Below are 20286 nucleotides of genomic sequence, written 5' to 3'. Positions count from 1 at the left end.
ATTCGTGTTTCAAGTTGGGGGTTATAGTGAATGTTTTCTGTATGATTTGCTATGCGAGTTTTAATGGCATTAAAATATAGTGTATGAGTGTCAGTCCAAATGTATTTAGTGGACTTACAAAGTAGAGGTCTTAAAGGATGGCAAAGTTGAGCTAAATTGGGAATAAATTTACTAATATAGTGGACTGAGCCGAGGAATGAGCGTAATTTTTTATGTCTATTAGGTGGTTTTAATTACATAATAGAGGATGTTTTGGATTCGATTGGCGATATCCCAGATTGAGTTATATTATATCCTAACCAGGAAAATTGTTGTTTCGCAAAGTGGCATTTCGGAAGGTTAATTCGAAGGTTATCTGCATCCAATTTTTTAAGACAATCTAATACAAGTTGGAAGTGATCATCTTCTGAACCTTTGCTAACAATTAAAATGTCGTCTAAGAAACAGAATGTATTTTTAACTCCAATCAGGGTGTAATCCATTGCCTTCTGAAACTCGGCAGGCATGTCTGTAAGACCGTAGAATCCCGTCCTGAATCGATATGTGCCTGTCATGTCACCACTTACAATATTAAAATTACAATGATTAGCAGTTTCAGGGTGTAAGTTTATTTGGCTGTATGCATATTTAAGATCAATAGTAGAGAAATATATTTGTTCCGCTGGTTCTGTTTTGTAGTTTGTTATTATTTGTGATATCGAATCCAAAAGTGTTTCAATATTTGGCATCTGATATTTGTTCTTGTGTATTGCTTTGTTAAGGGTTTTAGAATCTAGTGCTAACTTTATGGTTTGATCTCGTTTGACTGTGATTACAATAGGTGAAAAAAAATATTGCTCAGAACAGTTATTCAGTTTTTCTATATGTCCCTCTACAAGAAGTTTTTTAATTTCATTATTTACTCGTTCTTGTAAATTAATGGGTACTCTTATACCCTTTTGATGTTTTGGCTGATAATTTCGATGGAATATAGATTTGACAATGTGTATTTTTGAGCGACCAATACGTGTAATAAGTTGAGGAAATTGTTGTGCGATACGTGTTTTAAATGGACATTGAGATGTGATAGTGTTGACCATACTACCTTCATGTTTTGGGATTTGAGTTACTGAGACTCCGAGAGCGTCAAATAGATCTCTACCCACTAGTGGTTTTAGCCCATCACGGACTACTACAAATTCAGCTTCCTCAAGTCGCCATCCATTGCTCGCAATTTTTGCCTGTATCATACCCGTCACGTTTATGGGTTCGCTTGAAAATGTTTTGAGTTCCTGGGGAGGCGCTATCATCAGCCAACGAGCAAGGGGAGAATTTTCCACAATTTCCGAAGCAAGAGACTCGGGCAAAATACTGCATACACTGCCTGAATCACTGAGAAGTCCAACGTGGGTGTTACCAGTTTGTAAGATGGTGTTCTTTGGTTCGATCTGTATTGCGTTACTTGCGATGCTAGAGACCATATTGTCATCTGAGCTATCGTAGTTCGATTCGCATTGCGGGTTATAATTCATATTTTGTATAGCGTTTACCGTTTGGTCAGTTGTAGTTTCTTCAACGGAGTTAACATTAGAGCGACTAGATTTGTTTGATGATGACTTCTGTTTTCTGCACACTCGCGAAAAATGGTTTTGGAGGCCACAATTATTGCAAGTCTTGCCTCTCGCAATACACTTGACTTTATGATTAGCTGACCAAGTTAAGCCACAGTTCCTGCAGAGTTGGTTTGGTGATCGAGGAAAGCTAGATGTAGTCGGCCGTTGATTCGGTGGTCGAAAAGATCGTTGAGGAATTATTGCATTAACTTGCGGAGCAGATTGCGAGTTTGTAATTAGTAGTTGGTTTCTTTAACCTAGTTCCATATTTATGGCCAAACGTAATGCTTTCTCGCAACAATTCCCGTTGATTTTCTGGATCTAACATATTTGCAATAAATAAATCTCTGATGAGGGTGTCTTCTTGACTTCCGAGCTCACAATTCTCAGAAAGTTCTTTCAATTTTCCGAAGAAATGTTTGATTGACTCTACTGTTGTCTATTTTGTGGTGAGAAGTACATATCTATCAAATGTGATATTGCGCTGACGAATAAATGCTGTCCATCTTGAGGTGTGGCTTTGGCTACAAACAATTCGACGTCGTTCAGTGCCCAAACTGAGGTATAGCATTGACACAGTCTTTCGATCGGCCTGTGCCCATGGTTTGTGTCCGCACATTATTCCTATCTCCAGTTGTCTCTGACACCGATTTTCCCAGTTCATTTTTGATTGAGCGTTCCTCGCCAATCTTTCCCTCTCCGATTGTGCCGATGATCCTGTTATCGTAACCTCATAGATCGGTTCAAGTGGTAGTTGCACTGTTTCGGGTTTTGGTTCCAACAAAGTGTCTATTGTAATATTTTCCTTCGCAAGAAGAGCTAACTTGGCCTGCATCTGCCACTTTTCCCATTTCAGCGGCGGGTCTACACTAGGTTTATCCCAAAATGGCTCAATGCCAAGTGGGGTCCGCTTCTGAGCTGCTGACTGCGCCATGTCGTACGCGGATGAAATTGCGTACTTGATCTTGAGTCAAGAGTTGCGTTTATGTTCTATGTCGTACTTGCGCGGCGAGTGCGCTTTACACAATTTCTAAATGAATCAGCTTAGCGAATCGCGTAAGGACTATTTGTTTACTTTACTCGATTTGTAAAGACAGTTAATGAAGAATAAGTTAAATTGAGCAACTGTACGCGAAGTGCAAAACTAAGAGAATGAAGATTAAGTCAACTGGTATTCCAGAAGTCATAACAAAACGTGAACACTAATTTCCCGCTATGGGAGATGGGAGCAACACATGCCCCTCAGGAATAAGTACACTAAATAAATTAAATACATCGTATGATAAATTTACTGCACTAAATTAATTTATGATGTATGACACCCTGCATTTCTTTGTCTTCTACCTCTTTTGGGCTTGTTAGTGTTGAATACAGGATAAAATGACACATACCCTACTTCACTGCTCCTTGAAATCTTCTATCATTCTTCCAAAAAAATAGAAAAATATCCCTTCGTCATGGAGGATTATATAGTCACAGAGTAATTCCCTTCTAAGCCAGAAACAGTATTGAAACTATGTTGCAATAATGACTTTAATTGTCCTAAAGCTGATACTCAATTATTACCCAATTCTGTTTACCCTTTGTTCCATAGAATCCATCTTCATATCTGTTGCCGCTGAAATTCACAGAAGAATTTAGCTTTTAACTTGGTAATTTAGTGTCTTAGTACTCTTATATAGTGTTCTTAATATAATTGATCAGTGCCAGGATAGCAAATTTTTTATGACCATAGAAGCTCTACACAATAGTAGACGCAAGCCATAACTGAATACGCGGGACAAAAACAAAAGTAGGAAAATGAATCTGAAGTGCAGAAAGCATGTTCTGCCTAAAATTTTTCGAATTGCTATGCGAGCAACGTTATATTGTGGATCAAAGCGGAATCTCCTATTCAAAACTCATACAGAAAAAGACTTATATTAAAAGTTTTAAAGTTCTTTTATCATCTTAACACACTTTAAGTTTAAAACCTGTAAAAATTTTAGAAAAACTTGAAAATGTAAATAGATAATCATGACACGTTGCTGTATATATGCATATCTGTAAATAATTACTGAACAAGATTTAAATTCCTGACGATGCAAGTTATTGCGAAAACGTTCGAGTAATGTAACAATTTTATTTCGAAATTTAACTCTTTTTAGCTATTAAAATTATTCATTGAACACCAGACCTACCATCGGAGCTAACCACTCTATTAAAGCTAAATTTACTTAAACCAATTTTTTTCACATTGATCTTCTTAATAGTTCAACTTCTACCTTTGCCTTTTAAACAGGTAGCACGCTCAATTAGCCAAAGACAGAGAGTACTGCGCACGGGTGGCTACTATAGTAGGAGCTTTTAAAAGGAGTTTTTTAGGAAGAAGACAATTTGAAAAAAATATTATAATGTGATTCTTTAAGAAAATTGAGTGATGTTTATTATTTTGCTTGAATGGTTTGTTGCATTTTTGTTTCAAGTATATTTAACCATATAGTTATAATTTTACTTTACTTGTTCCAAAAAATTACATGAATACTGTCTGACTCAATGAAAAAATTTTAAGCTAAATAGTAGTAATAACATAAGCAACAATTAAAATTTTTAGCGTTGGGCATTGACGCAAATTCAAACTGATTTTTCGGTCACTTTTGATCTTTTGTTCTCACTTTTTTTCGAAACATGTAAATTACTCAGATATAACCCTAAGGCTAGATATCTACATGCTTTAAAATGTTGAATAAATTAATCAGCATTGTCATTAAAATAATAATCAAATTGTGGCTGTTCGTTCTCATAAGTAAAAATAGGATTTAAAGGCTCCTATTTGTCTATTAACGGGTACTTCTTGTGTTGATCGAGCAAGAACTCGCTTAAAACATTTTTCAAGCAAGTTTGACTATTGAATTCTTACTGAGGAGGGCAATTTGTTCCATTTTTGAACGCTTTTCAAGATTAAAGATTTGTTACTCCACTTCATTTTCGTTTTCTTTAAAATAATTTGATTTGTTCTCTTGTTCTGTCTAGCGTTATGGCGACTAGTAGACATTTTAAAATTTTCGGATGTTTCCCTGTGTCTTATATCTGTTTGTAGCTTCATTAGGCTAACTTTTGAGAAACAATTCGGCTGGCAGGATACGATCCTTAATGAGACGATCAATGGAATGGTCAAATTTTTGTCGAAAATAACAAACTTTTATTCCCCAGTTAATTTGCCTGTTTATGCGGTTTATGTTTTGTGCTGTAAGAGTTTGAAGGAATACTCCACTGAAAGAAAGATGAGAGAGTACAACTGACTTGAGAAGATCAATTCTTACTTTCAAAGGAATTTGATTTCTTACAAGATACAAAGAACGAATGGCATTAGCCATTTTGCTTAAAACTGACTTCAGTAAGTGGTCTGTAAAATTGCTTCCTTCAACTCAGTTAATTTGTTCCTTTCAAAACCTATTGTTCAGATTGAGATGCCAAAGTTGCGCGAATCTCAAAGTGGAAAGAATAAGAGACGAGAAGAGTCGAGTGACTCAAGGACAACGCTTTCCCAGTCATCTCAAAGTTCAGAACCGTTAGCAAATTTGAGAAAAGGTAAAGTTGGAGCTTCTAAAAGGCGTGCAGTTGTTGCTAGTGATGAGGAGAGTATGGAAGTCGACTCACAGTCATCGGTGAGTCAGAGTACAATTAGTGTGAATAATCTTCACTACGAAGAGCAATTAAAAAAAGTGTGCAATTACTTCCTCATTAGCTGCAATCATCAAGTGCCTGTCACCAAAGCCAATATGAAAACGCATATCAACGTTGACCTCAACAGAAAAATGATTACTGATGTAACTGCGAAATTGGAGGAAAAATATGGATATACAGTGCGAGAATTCATTAAAGATAAATTCATTATCACAAAACAATACACTGATGATGATATTAATTCTAGTGGAAATCCTCATTTTCGTTTCGATCAAGAACAATCTACGAAAATGGGACTACTGTGGATCATTGCTTGTTCTGTATTAATGAATGGAGAATCAATTACTTACTCGACGCTCCTCATAGGACTGAAATCTCTTGGAATTGAGGAAAACATACCACATGAAGTTTTCGGAGATATTCGATCATTTCTAACAAAGCGATTGGTCAAGGAGGGGTATTTGAAAATTGAAAAAGAGGAAAACAACGTGGCGGCAAATCAGAGCTCAACTTTTGATCCGATAATGAATGCCAAAGTGTATTTGGGAAATCGACTTCTAGCAATGGTTGACAAACAAAAAGTTTTGCAATTTGTGAGCAAAGTTTATGGCAATAAACCAGAGGACTGGTGTGAGCAATTTGAAAAGTTTAACTCGACTTAGATTTAATGACTGATCTGATTTTGTATCATGCAAAACTCTTGAATGGATAACTTCTTGAATTTGAGTAGTTGAAAGTTTGATTTTATCACTTGTAAATAGAGCGATGACGTGTAGCGTTCAGAATTGTTCGCTGCCATCGATGCCGGATGGTGTACACGGCCCTTTATTGTTTTTATTTAGGGTTCAGAATTGTTCTTAGATTAAAATTTTTGTTTTTGTCGTTTTGAGTCGAAATTAACTGCAGATATTATTTGTAAAAAAAGGGTTTCTCGTGACAGTGTCATTTAACGACGTGAATTATGTCCCTGCGCAGCATCATTTGAATTTATTAATAACCCGAGTGTTTTTTTATCCATATAACAGGGAACTTGTGGTTCAAAATTGAATTGCCGAAGTTCGAGCAGGACAAAAAGGAAAAACTGTCCGGAAAAACTTTAAGCCATTCCATTACAACTTGAAAACTGAAGGTAACCAGCAGCATAACCGTAATCGGCGTTGCTTTTTTGGGTGATATGCTGATCTTCATGCTGAGTAAGTCTATAAGTGGAAGAACAGCTACGCCATAGTTCTTCAGAGCGATTGGGTTCCCCTTGAGACCTAGTCACATTTTTGTCTATAAAGGGGGCTGATTGTGTTGTACGAATTTTTAACTGCTGTATAAAGTAATGGACAAAGTTTTGCGATGTTCTTCAACGCAAAAACAAAATCTGTCAAGACTTGTTACCCTTCGCTATAACAATATGTGTAACACTCGGCCAACAATCGAACCTTTCCTGATTATATGCTCCTCCCCCAGCTCTGTGGGTGCACATTATTTGCATCCTCCAGACGCACGTGCTTTTTAATGTAAGGCATTACTGTATAATGGCACGTGGTCTGTAACGGGGGGTTGCATAACGTACCTGGAAGGGGGTAGAATTGGAACAGATTACATTTATCTAGTGCTATCAGACGGTCATTATTTTTTGGAGCCAAAAAGGCTAAATCTTCAGTCGCTGCTCTGGAGGCGGGCTTCGACAATGTTTCACTCAGATCGCTTGACGAAGTCTTAAATGATGTTATCTAAGACGGATGGGTAAAAGGGTAAATCAAGCTCGATGGAATTTCACGTTCTTTTGGCAAATTACGTTCCTTCAGGTCAGAACTATCGAAAATCATTTTAAAATTTGCAATATTTGACTTTACTACAACTGGTCTAGTGGATCTTAAAAACCTGACACAAAGTGGCTGGAGAGGTTTTTTGTATTTTTTCTTATTCACTGTTTAGAGCCTACACGTTCAAAAAACAGTGCAGAAAATATCCTCGAAAACTTTCACAACGAGAAAAAATTTGGGGTCTTTCCCATTATAGCCCCCCCATGAAATTATAGCCCTCCATTATGGTATAATTACCATGATTGGGGGGCTTTAGGTTACATGCCCACTAAGCTGGGGGGGGGGGGGGCTATAATGGGAAAGACCCAAAATTTGCAGTTCTCAGAGGTTAATTTTATTTAGACGGACTCAAATTTAATAAACATTTAGAGGTAATCAAAGATAATTATCACAAATTCATAAAGGCTGGAGTAGGTGATAAGCGATCTAATTGTGTTGAAATATATTAATTTAAGTTGAATGTTGCTTAAACTCGTCTGTGACCCTTGTTCTTAGAGGATTTTAAGTAGAATCTTAAGTAAATAAACACAAACGGAAAAGATCCGTGTTCCGTTTTTTTTTTCAAGTCTTCGCCTGAAATTTAATAGTTAATGAAGCTAATTTTCTCTCGGCTATCTCAGAAGTAAGTTTTTGTTTCTTTTAAGGAACAGGGATCTTTACCGTTTGTGCTGAACCAGTACGCTATGCGCCTCCAGTTACAGAGCACGTGCCATTACATTGTAAATCTCTATAAAAAAATATGGCACATGGGGGTTGCAGATAAAATGCGCCCACTGAGCTGGCGTGGGGGCACAAACGGAAAAGATCAGAAATTTTTACTTTCCAGTTTCTGCAAGTTAATGAACCTACCTAACTAACTGAAATAAAACCATAAAAACCTACAATTTCAGTCCAAATGTGTCAGGTACCATGCACTCGGCGTGAATTTTCTGGTCTCGGCGTGTATTTCTGGTTTTGGCAAGTTTTAAAAATAAAATACGTTTCTTGCAACGTTTTAAGATTGTAAGTCATCTTCATGCTCGAAAAGTGCATCGCCCAAAATTTCAAAATTTTTTTGCGAAATTTTCACAATTTTCCATGATTTTGCTATGAACATCATGGAAATCAAAAATATGAAGTACAGTCTATTTGCCGAAAAAAAGTATCTATGCGAATAGACTGCACATAATGAGGTAGCAACATACTCTTAGGATACACTGATGCAGTACTGGGCCGACGATATACAATTGGAATACAATGTTTCAGTACTGAATTACTATGGCACTAGGGTCCGGGTTGATCTAATATCTGATTTTCATGCGCTGAACGTATTTGAGCATGCAAACGCGAAAGTTTAAAATAATTTATGAGAGTTTTAAACCTCAAGGATTTTTGGATCTATACTGTTTCGCCCCCCCCCCCCCCCCCAGTGTTTTTTATGACCCCCAGTTACAAATTATATGTTATATAGCACGTTACTATGTAAGAAAATAGCACGTGCGCCTGGGGGTCATAAAAATGTATGCTCACTAAGCTGTGGGGGCCGAAACAATAGATCTGATTTTTTAAGGGTAACACCTATATATCGATATACAAAAGATATGGGAACTATTGTTTCGGTCCCAGTGTTTTTGATGCCCCTCCCTGCCCTCCCAAAAGTTATAAAAAATAGCATATGCGCTTGGGGACGTAAAATTTATATGACCTGTAAGTTAGGGGGGATAGATCCCGTTGGCAACGGAATAGATGGGGGAGGGGTGAAACAGTATAGATGATTGTTATCATAGAAGATCCCAACTTTATAACACTTTTTTTGCACGTGAGCATTTGGGAGTGTATTTTCTTACAACGTTAACAATGTATTGAACGTATGCTTTGGGATACAGGATTTAAATCAATATTTTAAAAACTTTTGTGCGTGTATATTACTTGCCATTGTGCCTACAGAAATTAGGGATGGATTATGTCTATAAAAAGAACAGGGCTCTATTCCGTTTGTGCCCCCCCCCCCCCAACGTAGTGGCTGCATATTATTGGCACCCACAGGCGTACGTGCTGAATTTTTAATATATTGATTTACTATGTAATAACACGTGCGCTGTCACGGGGGGTGATTGAATAATATACTGGTGAAGTGGGCACAAATAAACGGAAAAGAACTAAAAGCCTTTGTCAAACGTAGTTTGTTTTCTGAGAAAAAGATGAGTTGCATTTACACTTTACGCGTGTTTGGGGATTATATCAAGAAGAACGCTCGCATTTAAACGTGGAGGGGATTGACCCAAATAGATACCGAAATAGATGTTAAACTCATCATATCAAACGGAACGGCTCACGACCCTGTAATAGAAAGGGGGGATATAATGGAAAGGCACTATTTTTCAACTTCCTGTATCCATTTAAGGCTGCATATTTAATTTATCTGACATGAACGTGACCAGTGTAAACATAATCCAGAAAGAAACGGAAGCTTGACTTTGAAAGGCTATTTGAAAATGGGTTGCAATACTAGACAGTTAAATGCCCTGTTATGGAAGAACTTCATGCTGAAGAGACGCAACCCCGTTCTGCTGAGTGTTGAGTTGATAGCCCCTCTTATTGTCTTCATCATCATTGTTATCATCAGGTGAGGAAATTGGAGGTACACGGTTGGTATCTATTCGGCTCTTTCCCATTATAGCCCCCCAGCTTAGTGGGCAGTAACCTATAGCCCCCCCCCCCCAATCATGGTAATTATACCATAATGGAGGGCTATAATGGGAAAGACCCATCTATTCAACTAGAAGCCAAGTACTAGATTTTTAATAGCTGCGATGGCAACAGCTGATGAGCTATCATTGTTCTTTTGTTTTTTGTACGACCCGAAGAGGAGTATTGGTTTTCTTGAGGTTGTTTTTTTACCGGAAATACTATGCCTCCAGTCGGCGTTTTGACCCACAAGCGAAAAAGTAAAACTAACGTGTAAACTGATTTTTGCTGGGAGGGCGAGAAGTTTGTTCTTCAAGCACTGCTTTGAATGGATGACTTTCTTTGATTTTTAGTTGAGTTTGGGGATCTACTTTTCGCTCCCCGGGTCAAGAAATTTTCCAAAAATTATGTATGAAATGCGCTGATTTTTCAAAAAATTCAGCGCAAAAACCTTACATAATAATGCGCTGAAGTGTGCTGAAATGCGCTGAAACTTTTTTTTTTCTAAGTTTTCTCAAAAGCGCTGAATTTTTTCTACGGATGCGCTGAATTTGCACTAAAACTTTGTAAGAAATGTGCCGAAATTTTGAATTTTCAGCGCCTTCTCTACAATTCAGCGCATTCAGCGCATTTCTTACTTTATTTTAGCGCATTCAGCGCATTTGTTACAAAATAGTGCGTTGAAACGGCGCTCAAATCTTGACCCGAGTCCCACAGCTTTTTTATGCCCCCACAATTACAATTTATATGTTAGCAAGTAAGGTGTGCCGGGGGGATTATATATTCACCAAGTTCGGCAAAGCAATAGGGGTCTTTCCCATTATAACCCCCCCATAAAATTATAGCCCCCCATTATGGTATAATTACCATGACTGGGGCGGGGGGGGCTATAACGGGCAAGACCCAACAATAGATCCAGTTCAGAGTTTTGAGAACGGTTTTATGCTTCTAATTGTATATCATTTTGGATCTATTCTGTTTCGCCCCCCCAGTGTTTTTATGGCCCCCAGTTACAAATTATATGTTGTTATACAGCACGCTACTATGTAAGAAAATACCACGTGCGACTGGGGGTCATAAAAAATTTATGCTCACTAAGCTGGGGGGGGGGGGCGAAACAGAATAGATCCATTATTTTGATTGAAGATTGAGTTCGTTTTTCGGGTTTTTTCCATTATAGCCCCCATGAAATTATAGCCCCCCATAAAGACCCCGTTTTTCTGTATGGTTTCTGAATAACACCTTTGTTTTGGTCATTTGCTTCACTGATGTCAATGCCTAAATTTTTTTCTTTATTACAGGGGCTGATGTTTTTGTCAATTATTTTAGGTAATTTTGGTGAGGCAGAAAATAAGTGTCACAAAACAAAAAAACACGATTCCCGATTCTCTGATGGTTTGGTTTTCGAGAACGACCGAAGTCTCATGCAAAGGTCTTTTGGCAAAATTTTTTTAATCGGTTAGTTGTAACTGAAACAGGATTTAAATTTCAATACAGCACGCCAAAACAAGGGTTTCGTTCAATCTGCTGAACAAAAGTCAAAAATAAAGTGAGTCTGTGATTTTTTGTTCAAGGCTATTTGTGAAAGAACAAGTCAAATAGATGTGCTTTTTTTTGCTAGGCTAGCAATAGATTCAAGTGCAGGTTTCTAAAGCACTCTTTCAAAGTTTTAACTCGCTAAGGTGATTAGTAAGAAGAATCGTTTATACTTGAATATTTTACTGTTCTGAGTTAGTTTTTCATCTGCCCTAAAAAGCGCAAAATTTATTGTTCAATTTACAACTAAATGCATTAATGTACTAGCCAGATTGTGTTAACTAATCGCGCTTTTCAATTCGCTATTCTTGCTGTTGCTTTAAGAGTTTTCTGCTTATGTTGGGTCAGTTTTTTTTCGCTGCTCTTATATCCAATCTTCTCTACTTATCTACCAAATTCAAGTTGTTCATATTTACTCTTTTGTTTTACCCCAAAGAAAAGTTATCAGTGGCCTTAATGAACAATTTTTCTTCAGAAATTTTGTAAAATTTTGATGGTTCCCTTTATCATATCTTTTATTTTTTTACTAAGATTTTTTGGACATACCAGGAATTGGTAGCTATTTTTGGAGTCATCAGAGGGATTTAAAAAATTGTTTCTTACGATTTGGTTTCCTACAAAAATGCTCAATATTTCCAAAGTGATTAAAATCCTTCTCCGTGAATCTTTTTATGAAAACTTAACTTCCAAAATTGGAAGACAAACGGAATTACATAACAACCTTGAACGAGACATATTGTCAAGTCTTCAACTATACAAGAATTGAATGTCTGCTTTGTAAGTGCTGTTATTATTGTGGTAATTGATGTTGGAAACATCATCCTGATTTAAATTTTTCCATTGATAATAATACACTTCACAATTTGAGGTTTATGGCCTAGGTATAAATAATTTTTTTTGCGAAATGATGATCTCATTTTCTAATGTTAGGACGCAAATTTTTCCGGGCGCAAGATGCAACATTTGTTCAATCTGCTGCAAACTAAGCAGTTCTTCCTGCGTTCATTTTGTTTTCATCTGGAAACAATTTTCAAAAATTAGGTTTTCAGCGCGGTGCAAACCAAGTTGCAGTGCGCAAAAAAGGTATTCGGTGTATCTTTTACGCGAAGCAGCTTTTGAACACTCAATTTTCGGTATTTGGAATCAGGCAGACTTTATTTTCCTCGAAACACAGGTTTTAAGGTTTTTGACTGAACGGCTGTAATTTTTTGAACAGATTTGAAACTCCATTTTTTAAAGACGTTTCTGGGCGTTACACAAGCAGTAGATATTGATAACCATGGTCAAAAATCAGTGTCCTTTTTTAAAATGTAATTTTTAAATTTTTAGTCTAACTGTTTTAGAACAAAGATATCAAATTACAGCTTTTTACCTTGGAAAATGAATCATTTATCAAGGAGGCACCTAGATGAAATGATTCAATGCTCACAGAGTGAAATTTTTTGGAGCTTGCTTCACAGTTTCAAATCCTGTAATTTGGAAGCTTGTAATTGGGCAAAGATATTTACCCCTTTGGATGTGGACAAAATTGAAACCTTTCAGCAAAAAATGGAACTACTGTGACTTCTGGTGTCAGAACGTAATAGCAATACCAAAATACTCTATGTGCCAAAGTACCTAAAGTTTAACCCTGAAGTTAAATTTATCAGACCTGATTTGTACAATCATGTTTAAACTAGTCATTTTAGATTTTAGGACAAAATACCCAGAACCTAATACCCACAAAGTACACAATACCAAAGTACCCAATACAAATATGCCGAGGTACCAAAGTGCCAATGTATCCAAAATATGCTCAATTTACACTAGTATTAATATCACCAGAAAGATTTTTTAAGCTTAATAAGGCCTAATTGAGATTATTTTTATTGTCATAAAGTATATATACCACGTAACAGTAGCTTATTTGGACATGCCTGAAAACCTCGAGCGAATTAATATGACACTATCACAATTGACTTTCACTTACTAAGTGATCAAGTATGCTTATTATGACTAGAGAGTTTTGCGACTGTTGTCGTTCTGTTTTCTTATTTTACGACTTCTTTTTAATTTTGATAGGGTCTCAGCACGGCACCTTTTTACTCTTGATACGGCCTTAGTACGGCATTTTAATTCTGTTGACACGGCCTTAGTACGTCTTGGTGTTAAGCTTGATATGGCCTTAGCACCCCCTATTTATCTTCAAACGGCCCTAATACGGCACCTTATCCGGTTACCCACCCATCATAGAACGTCCTTAGATAGGTAATACATGGTTCTTCGTAATCATACTAGGTTATATTTGAGTTGTATTATTTGCTAGTAGTCATTCAACGGTCTATATGATTTCGTCAGAGTACAAAAGTTTTAAAAGTTGGAAAAAAAAATGTTTGATCGCCATTTTTTGTAGAAGTGGAAAAATATCTCGGAAATCATACAAGGTCATATATGACACATCAAACATTGACTAATACCACAAATTACGGTAAAAAAATATTCAATGTCGCTAAAACGGTAAATTTGTATTGTTTATGTATTTAGAAAATGATTTTGGAGTTATATACACCAATATTTTTTACAGCCTTCCTCTAAATGAGCTTTTTAGGTATGCGCTGGCTTTAGAGAATATCGACATTTTAGTCATATTGATAGACTCTTTTCTTTAGCACCCGACTTTCAAAATAATACTACATTTAAGGGTTTTTTGGAGATTACGGGGAATCAAATAAGTGATGGCCTATCGATGCAAAATAGAAAGGTAATTACAAGAAAAAAGGTTTATGATTCCTGGTAATCATACTAGGATCATATATGATTTCTTTGTAATCATAAAAGGATCATATTTTTCTTTGGTTTCATAGTAGGATTGTACTAAGAAATCAAGTATGGACAGTCTGACATCTTTGTACAAAATTAATGAAACTTCAACTCGGTACTTGATACGGTTTTATCACGGCATCTTATTAATATTGATAAGGCTTTAATACCGTGACTTAGAAATCTTAGTACAACTTTACTGCGGTCCTTATAAAACTATACAAGATCATAGTACGGTTTCCGTCTAAAACTTTCAACTACGGCCTCACCATGTTTTCCAAGTTCCGGCAACCTGCAACCTTAGCACTCCTTATTTGTAATGCGATTATTTAACTCAACGGTTATAATTGAATTAAAGATCAAAAATAATCAATTTTCGCATTGACTATTTCGGTGGTTTTGGAAAAATAGGGCACTCCGTGTTTTGGCACAATGGGTATTATGGCGATGCGTTACAAAGGGTAAAGTAATGTGACAGTGACTTCTATATTATTTTAAAATTTATATTTTGTTGCCTTAAACTTGTAATACATGGAGCCTTTAATAAATGGGTTGTTTTCAATGTTTCCTGACAGTTCAATGGCTAGGATCAATTGAATTTTAAGGTTTACACTGCAGTTATGATGCCCAAAGAGCTTTTCTTCTGCTGCTTGTAATGTTTATTTCAACTGAGAAGACTAGTATGATGATGCTGAATTTTGATTGGTCGAAAAAGACTTTTATAAATTTATACAGCACGCATTTATTATCTTGAAATTCACACAGACGTTTCTGCTCACTACAGTTCAGTTGCTTGCTAGAAAACTAGAATAACAAACTTGTTGCTGAAATCTAGCGTTTTTACCGAACCCGAGCTCCGAATAGCACTAAGCAAAAACTCGCAATTAAAAGTCTTTATTGAAAAGGAAATTGCAACGATAGCTGTCTTCATACAAGATAGCACTTGGCACCAGTTCCTACACAGCGGCCTCTAAAACAATAATAAAGGTATAAGCAAACTCAGAAGAGAGTTATCATATGGCAACAGAGATGTTGAACGCTTACTTCTCTAAAAAAAGAGGAAAAATTTGCATCTCTTGGAATTAGCCATTAACGGAAAAACTTACAATCTGCGAATCGTTAGAGAAACAACCACAGAAAATAGCTCTTATTTTATTGCACAAGAAGACAATCAAACGGATCCGTATCACAAAAAACTCAGAACTTTACATATTCTTCCAAAATTATCGATACCGAGAAAATAACCACACTCAAAGCAAAAACCAACTTTGCCCATTCCAAAGTATATGAGCAATCAACCTATTTGCTTTGCGAGCAAAAATAAAATACATCGCAAGCCACAAAATTACCTCTATGACGCTGTTGTAAGGCTATCAACCTAGAAACCCGTTCGTATTCTTCAACGACAAAACAATCGACTGAAAAGTAAGTAAAAAATTTGCAGAGAAGAACAAAAAGACCAACCAAATAGCCTAAACTGCAAATTCTTTGACATAGCTAAATTGGACAAGCGAACGAATTGCTCGTTCCACAAAAATTCTTCATTAACGAACAGATTAAGAGAAAATGGCATATCCAAGTCCGCCTTACGTACATCTGAAAAGATTCTCAGAACTACCAAACGAAAACTGGCCTGATTTTGAAGGACTATTGGGAGCAAGCATTGCATTATCTAGAATTCTTGAAGCGAATCACCGACTTGCATGATATTATCACCTACACTTAGCCGAAAATGCACTCAAATTTACCTTCTAACGACCTAGACGATTCGCCTGAACAACTACGCAATCGATATGCTGGAGCAGACCAAAGAAGAAACTGTGAGCTTGATCTGCAATCGAGAAAGTTTGATCCGGTGAATGAACAACCAGATGACTTCCTCAGATCTGCAACGCCTCGCCAACCTCGCAATTGTGGACGACCCTGCAGCTCACATGGACCGCAATGACGAAAGAACAAGACGAATAAGAGAACAATTCTTTCAAGGCAAGCCCGTCAAGTAAACGTAAGTTTTGCTGTCAGAGAATCACATCACAGTAAACGAACTGTGCGCTATCATTAAAAGACGAGTCCGAATTCATCAGATAAACCCCGAACCTCAATATACCACGGCTTTCAATACATTTGACACATCAAGAAATCCTACAGTGGCCCAAGCCTTAGAAAGCATAATGGCAGCAGAAATAGCATCAATACAAGTAACAGAGCCACCGCATCAGCAAGTGGAGAGTACTCAGTACCCTAGCTACAGAAGAGGAAATAAATACAGAGGCTACAACTACAACAGAAAAACATACCAGTAGAATAGAAACCAAAGTGGCCGCGGATACAGTAACTACAACAGCAGAGGATGTAACCATGGAATTTTTCAGAGAGGTCGAGGACATTATTCGAGAGGAAGGTCAAACTTGCATCGAAAGGACTGCAGTAATGGAGTACCGAAAGATCTCCTACACCAATGAGAACATATTGCAGAACATGTGCTAGCAATGAGCACACTGCCCGAGATTGTCCAGAACGTCAACCAGCATACCGCGATGTAAATATGCCATTTAATCAGCAATCCAAAAACTAAATAATTAAAAAGATATAAGCAAACTAAGAAGAGAGTTATCATAACTAGTAAAGTTATTTTCAATGTTTTTGTTTCAGCATTGAAGAAAAGTTATTCCATTGAAGAAAAAGATGTATGGGTCCTGTAATAATACTAAGATCACATATGATTTCTTGTTAATCATAAAATGATCATACAAGATTTTTTGGTAATCACGAAATGGTCATGTTATTTCTTTGGTTTCACAGTAGGATCATACCAAAGAATTTTATTTGAACAGAAAAGTGGGTATTCTGACATCGATAATGGCTTTCACAGGGCTTCAAACTAGCGGTTATGAGATATCGAGTGCTCTAAAACAAGGTTCTTAAATTATTCTGACTTGAACCTATAGACCCTCAATTGCCCGAACAATCGCCTTCGACGGCGACCGGGGGGGGGGGGCATAAATAGTTCAATTAGCTACCGAAGAAATCTGGGGTCGGGATAACAGCGGAAAAAAATTACAGGTAAGAATTGACCTGGTTGTCTGGTGAGGGGCGACTTTTATTTTCTTACTGTTTTTAGAAAGGACCAAGAGTCATCAAATAAGGGCGACTGTCATATACACAGCAGATCTCTTCCCTCCGCTGGCTTTGTACCCCTCATCAAAACCCTGGCTTGCTACGCAAAATCTACGTGCTTCAGTTACCCACCAGAAACAGTGGAGTTGGAGACCAACTATGAAAAAATCTTATACTCTTTTGCCCAACTGATGTCAGCTGATGACACCCAGGTTAAGCAGAATGTGGATCTTTTCCGTTTGCCCTATCCCAATTACAGAGCACATGTCATTACATCGTTCATGATTGTAAAAATTTGGCGAGTGCAATTGAATGGTCAAATGATGCACCCACTAAGCTGCTGAAGGGGGGGGGGGGGTGGTCACAAACGGAAAAGATTAGGGAATGCATATCTTATATTAATTGATTTCAAACGAAGGTTGTTGCAATTATTTTTTATTTCTGTTTGCTTTTACGGTTTTCTCCTCTGACCATTTTAAGTACTTTTTTCACGCATTAGCATTTTTAAATTGCTCTCAGGAAGAATTTGATAAGTTCACCTGAAATGGCTGTTAAAAATCGATATGATTTACAATTTAGATCAAACCCCACATGATAGACATATTGGAGCTTTTAAATCTTATTATTCCAACCCCATTTTTTTTACAGTTCAAAGAATTTGAATTGTATTGGGGCGCTGTCTTTTTTTTAAGATCTATTCACATATTTTCATGATTTTTGAAGTCAAATTGCAGTAGTGATTTTGGTCACGCCGAAACAGGAAATGGGGCAAAAAAGCGAGTGGTTTTGCGGCGTGATTTTTTTCGCTTCAATTTTAAAGTACGGTGAGAAAACGGTGTTTGAACAAAAATTCGCTTTCTCGCTCGTGGTTTTTTGTTCACACGCGGCAACTTCACTCTGATTTTTACTGTTTTTTTTCGATTTTTTGTAAATCGTTTCTTCTTAATGGTTTTCCCAATTTATTCATAGCTCATTCTAGGCCTTGTTTTTTGTTTGAACGAAATTTTCATTTCTCGCCTATGCTTTTTTTTTGTTCGCATGCGGCATTTTGACTTTGATTTGCTGTTTTTTTTTAGTTTTTTTGATCTGATTTTTTTTAATAAAAGGTTTTTCCAATTCACCCATAGTTCGTTCTAGGTCTCGTTTTATGTTTAGTCAATGAAATTTTTTTGAATTGTGCGTCAGGACTTGTCCTGCTATGTTTTTTTTGGGAGGGGAGATGAATTTTTTTCCTGGAGCACTTTTTTATCTTTTGCATAGAGAATTAAAACTGGTATCACTCAAAAATTCTTAAAAAACGAATCTATCTGGGGAAGTAGAATTTCAAATCTTCGCTTACTTCGTTCGAAAACACGATTAATTTAATTCTGATCTATTTTTTGCTCAAAACACTTGTACGAGTGTTGATATGAGCGTGCATGTTTGCTTTCGTACGCTATCTTGAGTATGTTAAATTTTTTGTTACATTTATTAGCGATCCTCCTGCTTTTCAACACTTCAAAAATTTTCAATTGTCTTGATTTTATCTCTTACTCTTTTTTAAACGATATGTTCACTCATTTTTCAATCTTTGATATCACTGAAGAGTAAAAAAAGTAGTTTTTTCACAACGAAGTAGCAAAAGGGGGAATGTTGCTATCTTTTTCCAAAGTGTTTACGGGAATTGAGAAAATGTGTCTGCCTAAGCTCTCAACTTTTAAGATTTTGCCTTTTTTATTGCAAGTATTTGACAAAGTTCCATATTAGGATATTCAGTGTCTGATTTTTGTGTCTTTGTTGATATTTTGTGTCTTTGTTGAGATTTTGAATCCCAGAAATCAAAAACTCAACAAAACGAATATTTTGTATTTAGAGCTATCAAAAAATACCTATCTTAGCTTCTTCTTTCATTGCTGTTTATGGGTTTTAGTTCTCCGGTAATAGCAGTCCGGGTTAAGAAGTTTTCACCAAAAAAAATTAATTTGCATTTTTGCCTTATTTTTTTGAATATATGTTACAGATATTTTTTAACCATTTAAGAAGGCAATGCTTTGTTAGTTATATTTTTTGGACGTCCCAAGTAGTGGTTTTTGAGTTCAAAGCCTTTTTTAAACCAAAAACGGCGTGATTGGTTTGATGTTCCTATTTTTGTTTTTTGGTTTTTGTTTTTTCATATTGGTGACAGAGATGCTTTTTGTGCTGATTTTGTAATGCTCTAAAATTGATGGTTTTTGGAAAAGTGAACATACAATTTTTTCAATACAGCAGGAAATTGTGTTACTGTACAATTTCTTTTGATACTCCGAGTTTTATGCGCTTTAGGTTCTCAATGATAGATCTTCTTTCTTAAGTCTTGTGTGTTGGAAGATAGCGATTTATATTCTTCTTTGAGTAATTTATTGTTAATTTTTCTAAAACAACTAATAATTGCGACAATGCTTCCAGTATTTAGACATCGTTTGAGTAACATTGGGCATGGTATTTCTCATTGTTATTTTTCTGTAACGACACGTGTACAAAACAACCGCAGCCTTTTCATTGTAATTTACCATCTAATTGTAAATTCTGGCCTTCTTGAAATTTCTGAGTAACTTTGAAAAAAAAATTCAGCAGAAAACAGCAACTTTTTGGAACATCTGCTGTGCTTCGCACAACAAACCTCCATTCGCTTTGTCTTTTTTATACGAACAGCTTCAGTTGGATCGTCAAATTTAATATATAATAAAAGCCCTTGGTGACTGGTCATGCGAATTTTTTGAACATATTTTTGAGCCTTTATGTTGTTAGTTTACATGCTTCATTTTAAAAATTTAAACGTGAACTGGAAAAAGTGCTCTTAAATTGACTTCATTTTTCAATTTGAATCTGGTATAGTCGTAAAATAACTCTTACACAATTTTTTGAAGCCTTCTAGGTAATTCCTAAAGGTTTTAAATGTGAACTTTTAAAGTGCACCGAAATTGATTTCGTTTTTGAAATTTGAATCTTGTATGGTCGTGAAATTGCAAAAATGTGCTTGACATTTTTGGCCATGTTTTATTTTCTTTATTTTGATTAGCAAAATTTATTTTTTTTTGCAAAATTTGACTGGAAAGCTCTGATTCTATAAATAA

At 36.3% G+C, this 20286-nt stretch overlaps 2 protein-coding genes across 2 annotated transcripts in view; both read left to right on the top strand.

Annotated features, from left to right (window-relative positions):
* The first annotated feature begins 4528 nt into the window (after positions 1-4528).
* On the top strand, positions 4529-6260 carry LOC142352104 (melanoma-associated antigen D1-like). Its single transcript, XM_075404476.1, has 2 exons — positions 4529-4968; positions 5036-6260. Exon 2 carries the CDS (start codon positions 5042-5044, stop codon positions 5918-5920), a length of 879 nt encoding a protein of 292 aa, XP_075260591.1. The 5' UTR covers positions 4529-4968; positions 5036-5041; the 3' UTR covers positions 5921-6260.
* Positions 6261-8872: 2612 nt separating this feature from the next.
* LOC142351708 (phospholipid-transporting ATPase ABCA1-like) overlaps positions 8873-20286 on the top strand; it is an 86669-nt gene continuing 75255 nt past the window's right edge. Inside the window, exons 1-3 of the mRNA XM_075403851.1 lie at positions 8873-8922; positions 9459-9680; positions 17199-17406. Of these exons, the coding sequence (XP_075259966.1) occupies positions 9550-9680; positions 17199-17406 (339 nt within the window). The 5' untranslated portion in view covers positions 8873-8922; positions 9459-9549. The remainder of the gene's footprint in view (positions 8923-9458; positions 9681-17198; positions 17407-20286) is intronic.

This window comes from Convolutriloba macropyga, chromosome 13, assembly GCF_964194025.1.
Source record: "Convolutriloba macropyga chromosome 13, txConMacr16.3, whole genome shotgun sequence".
NCBI lineage: Eukaryota > Metazoa > Xenacoelomorpha > Acoela > Convolutidae > Convolutriloba > Convolutriloba macropyga.
Note: the sequence above shows the minus strand (reverse complement) of the source record. Positions and strands in the feature narration are given on the sequence as shown.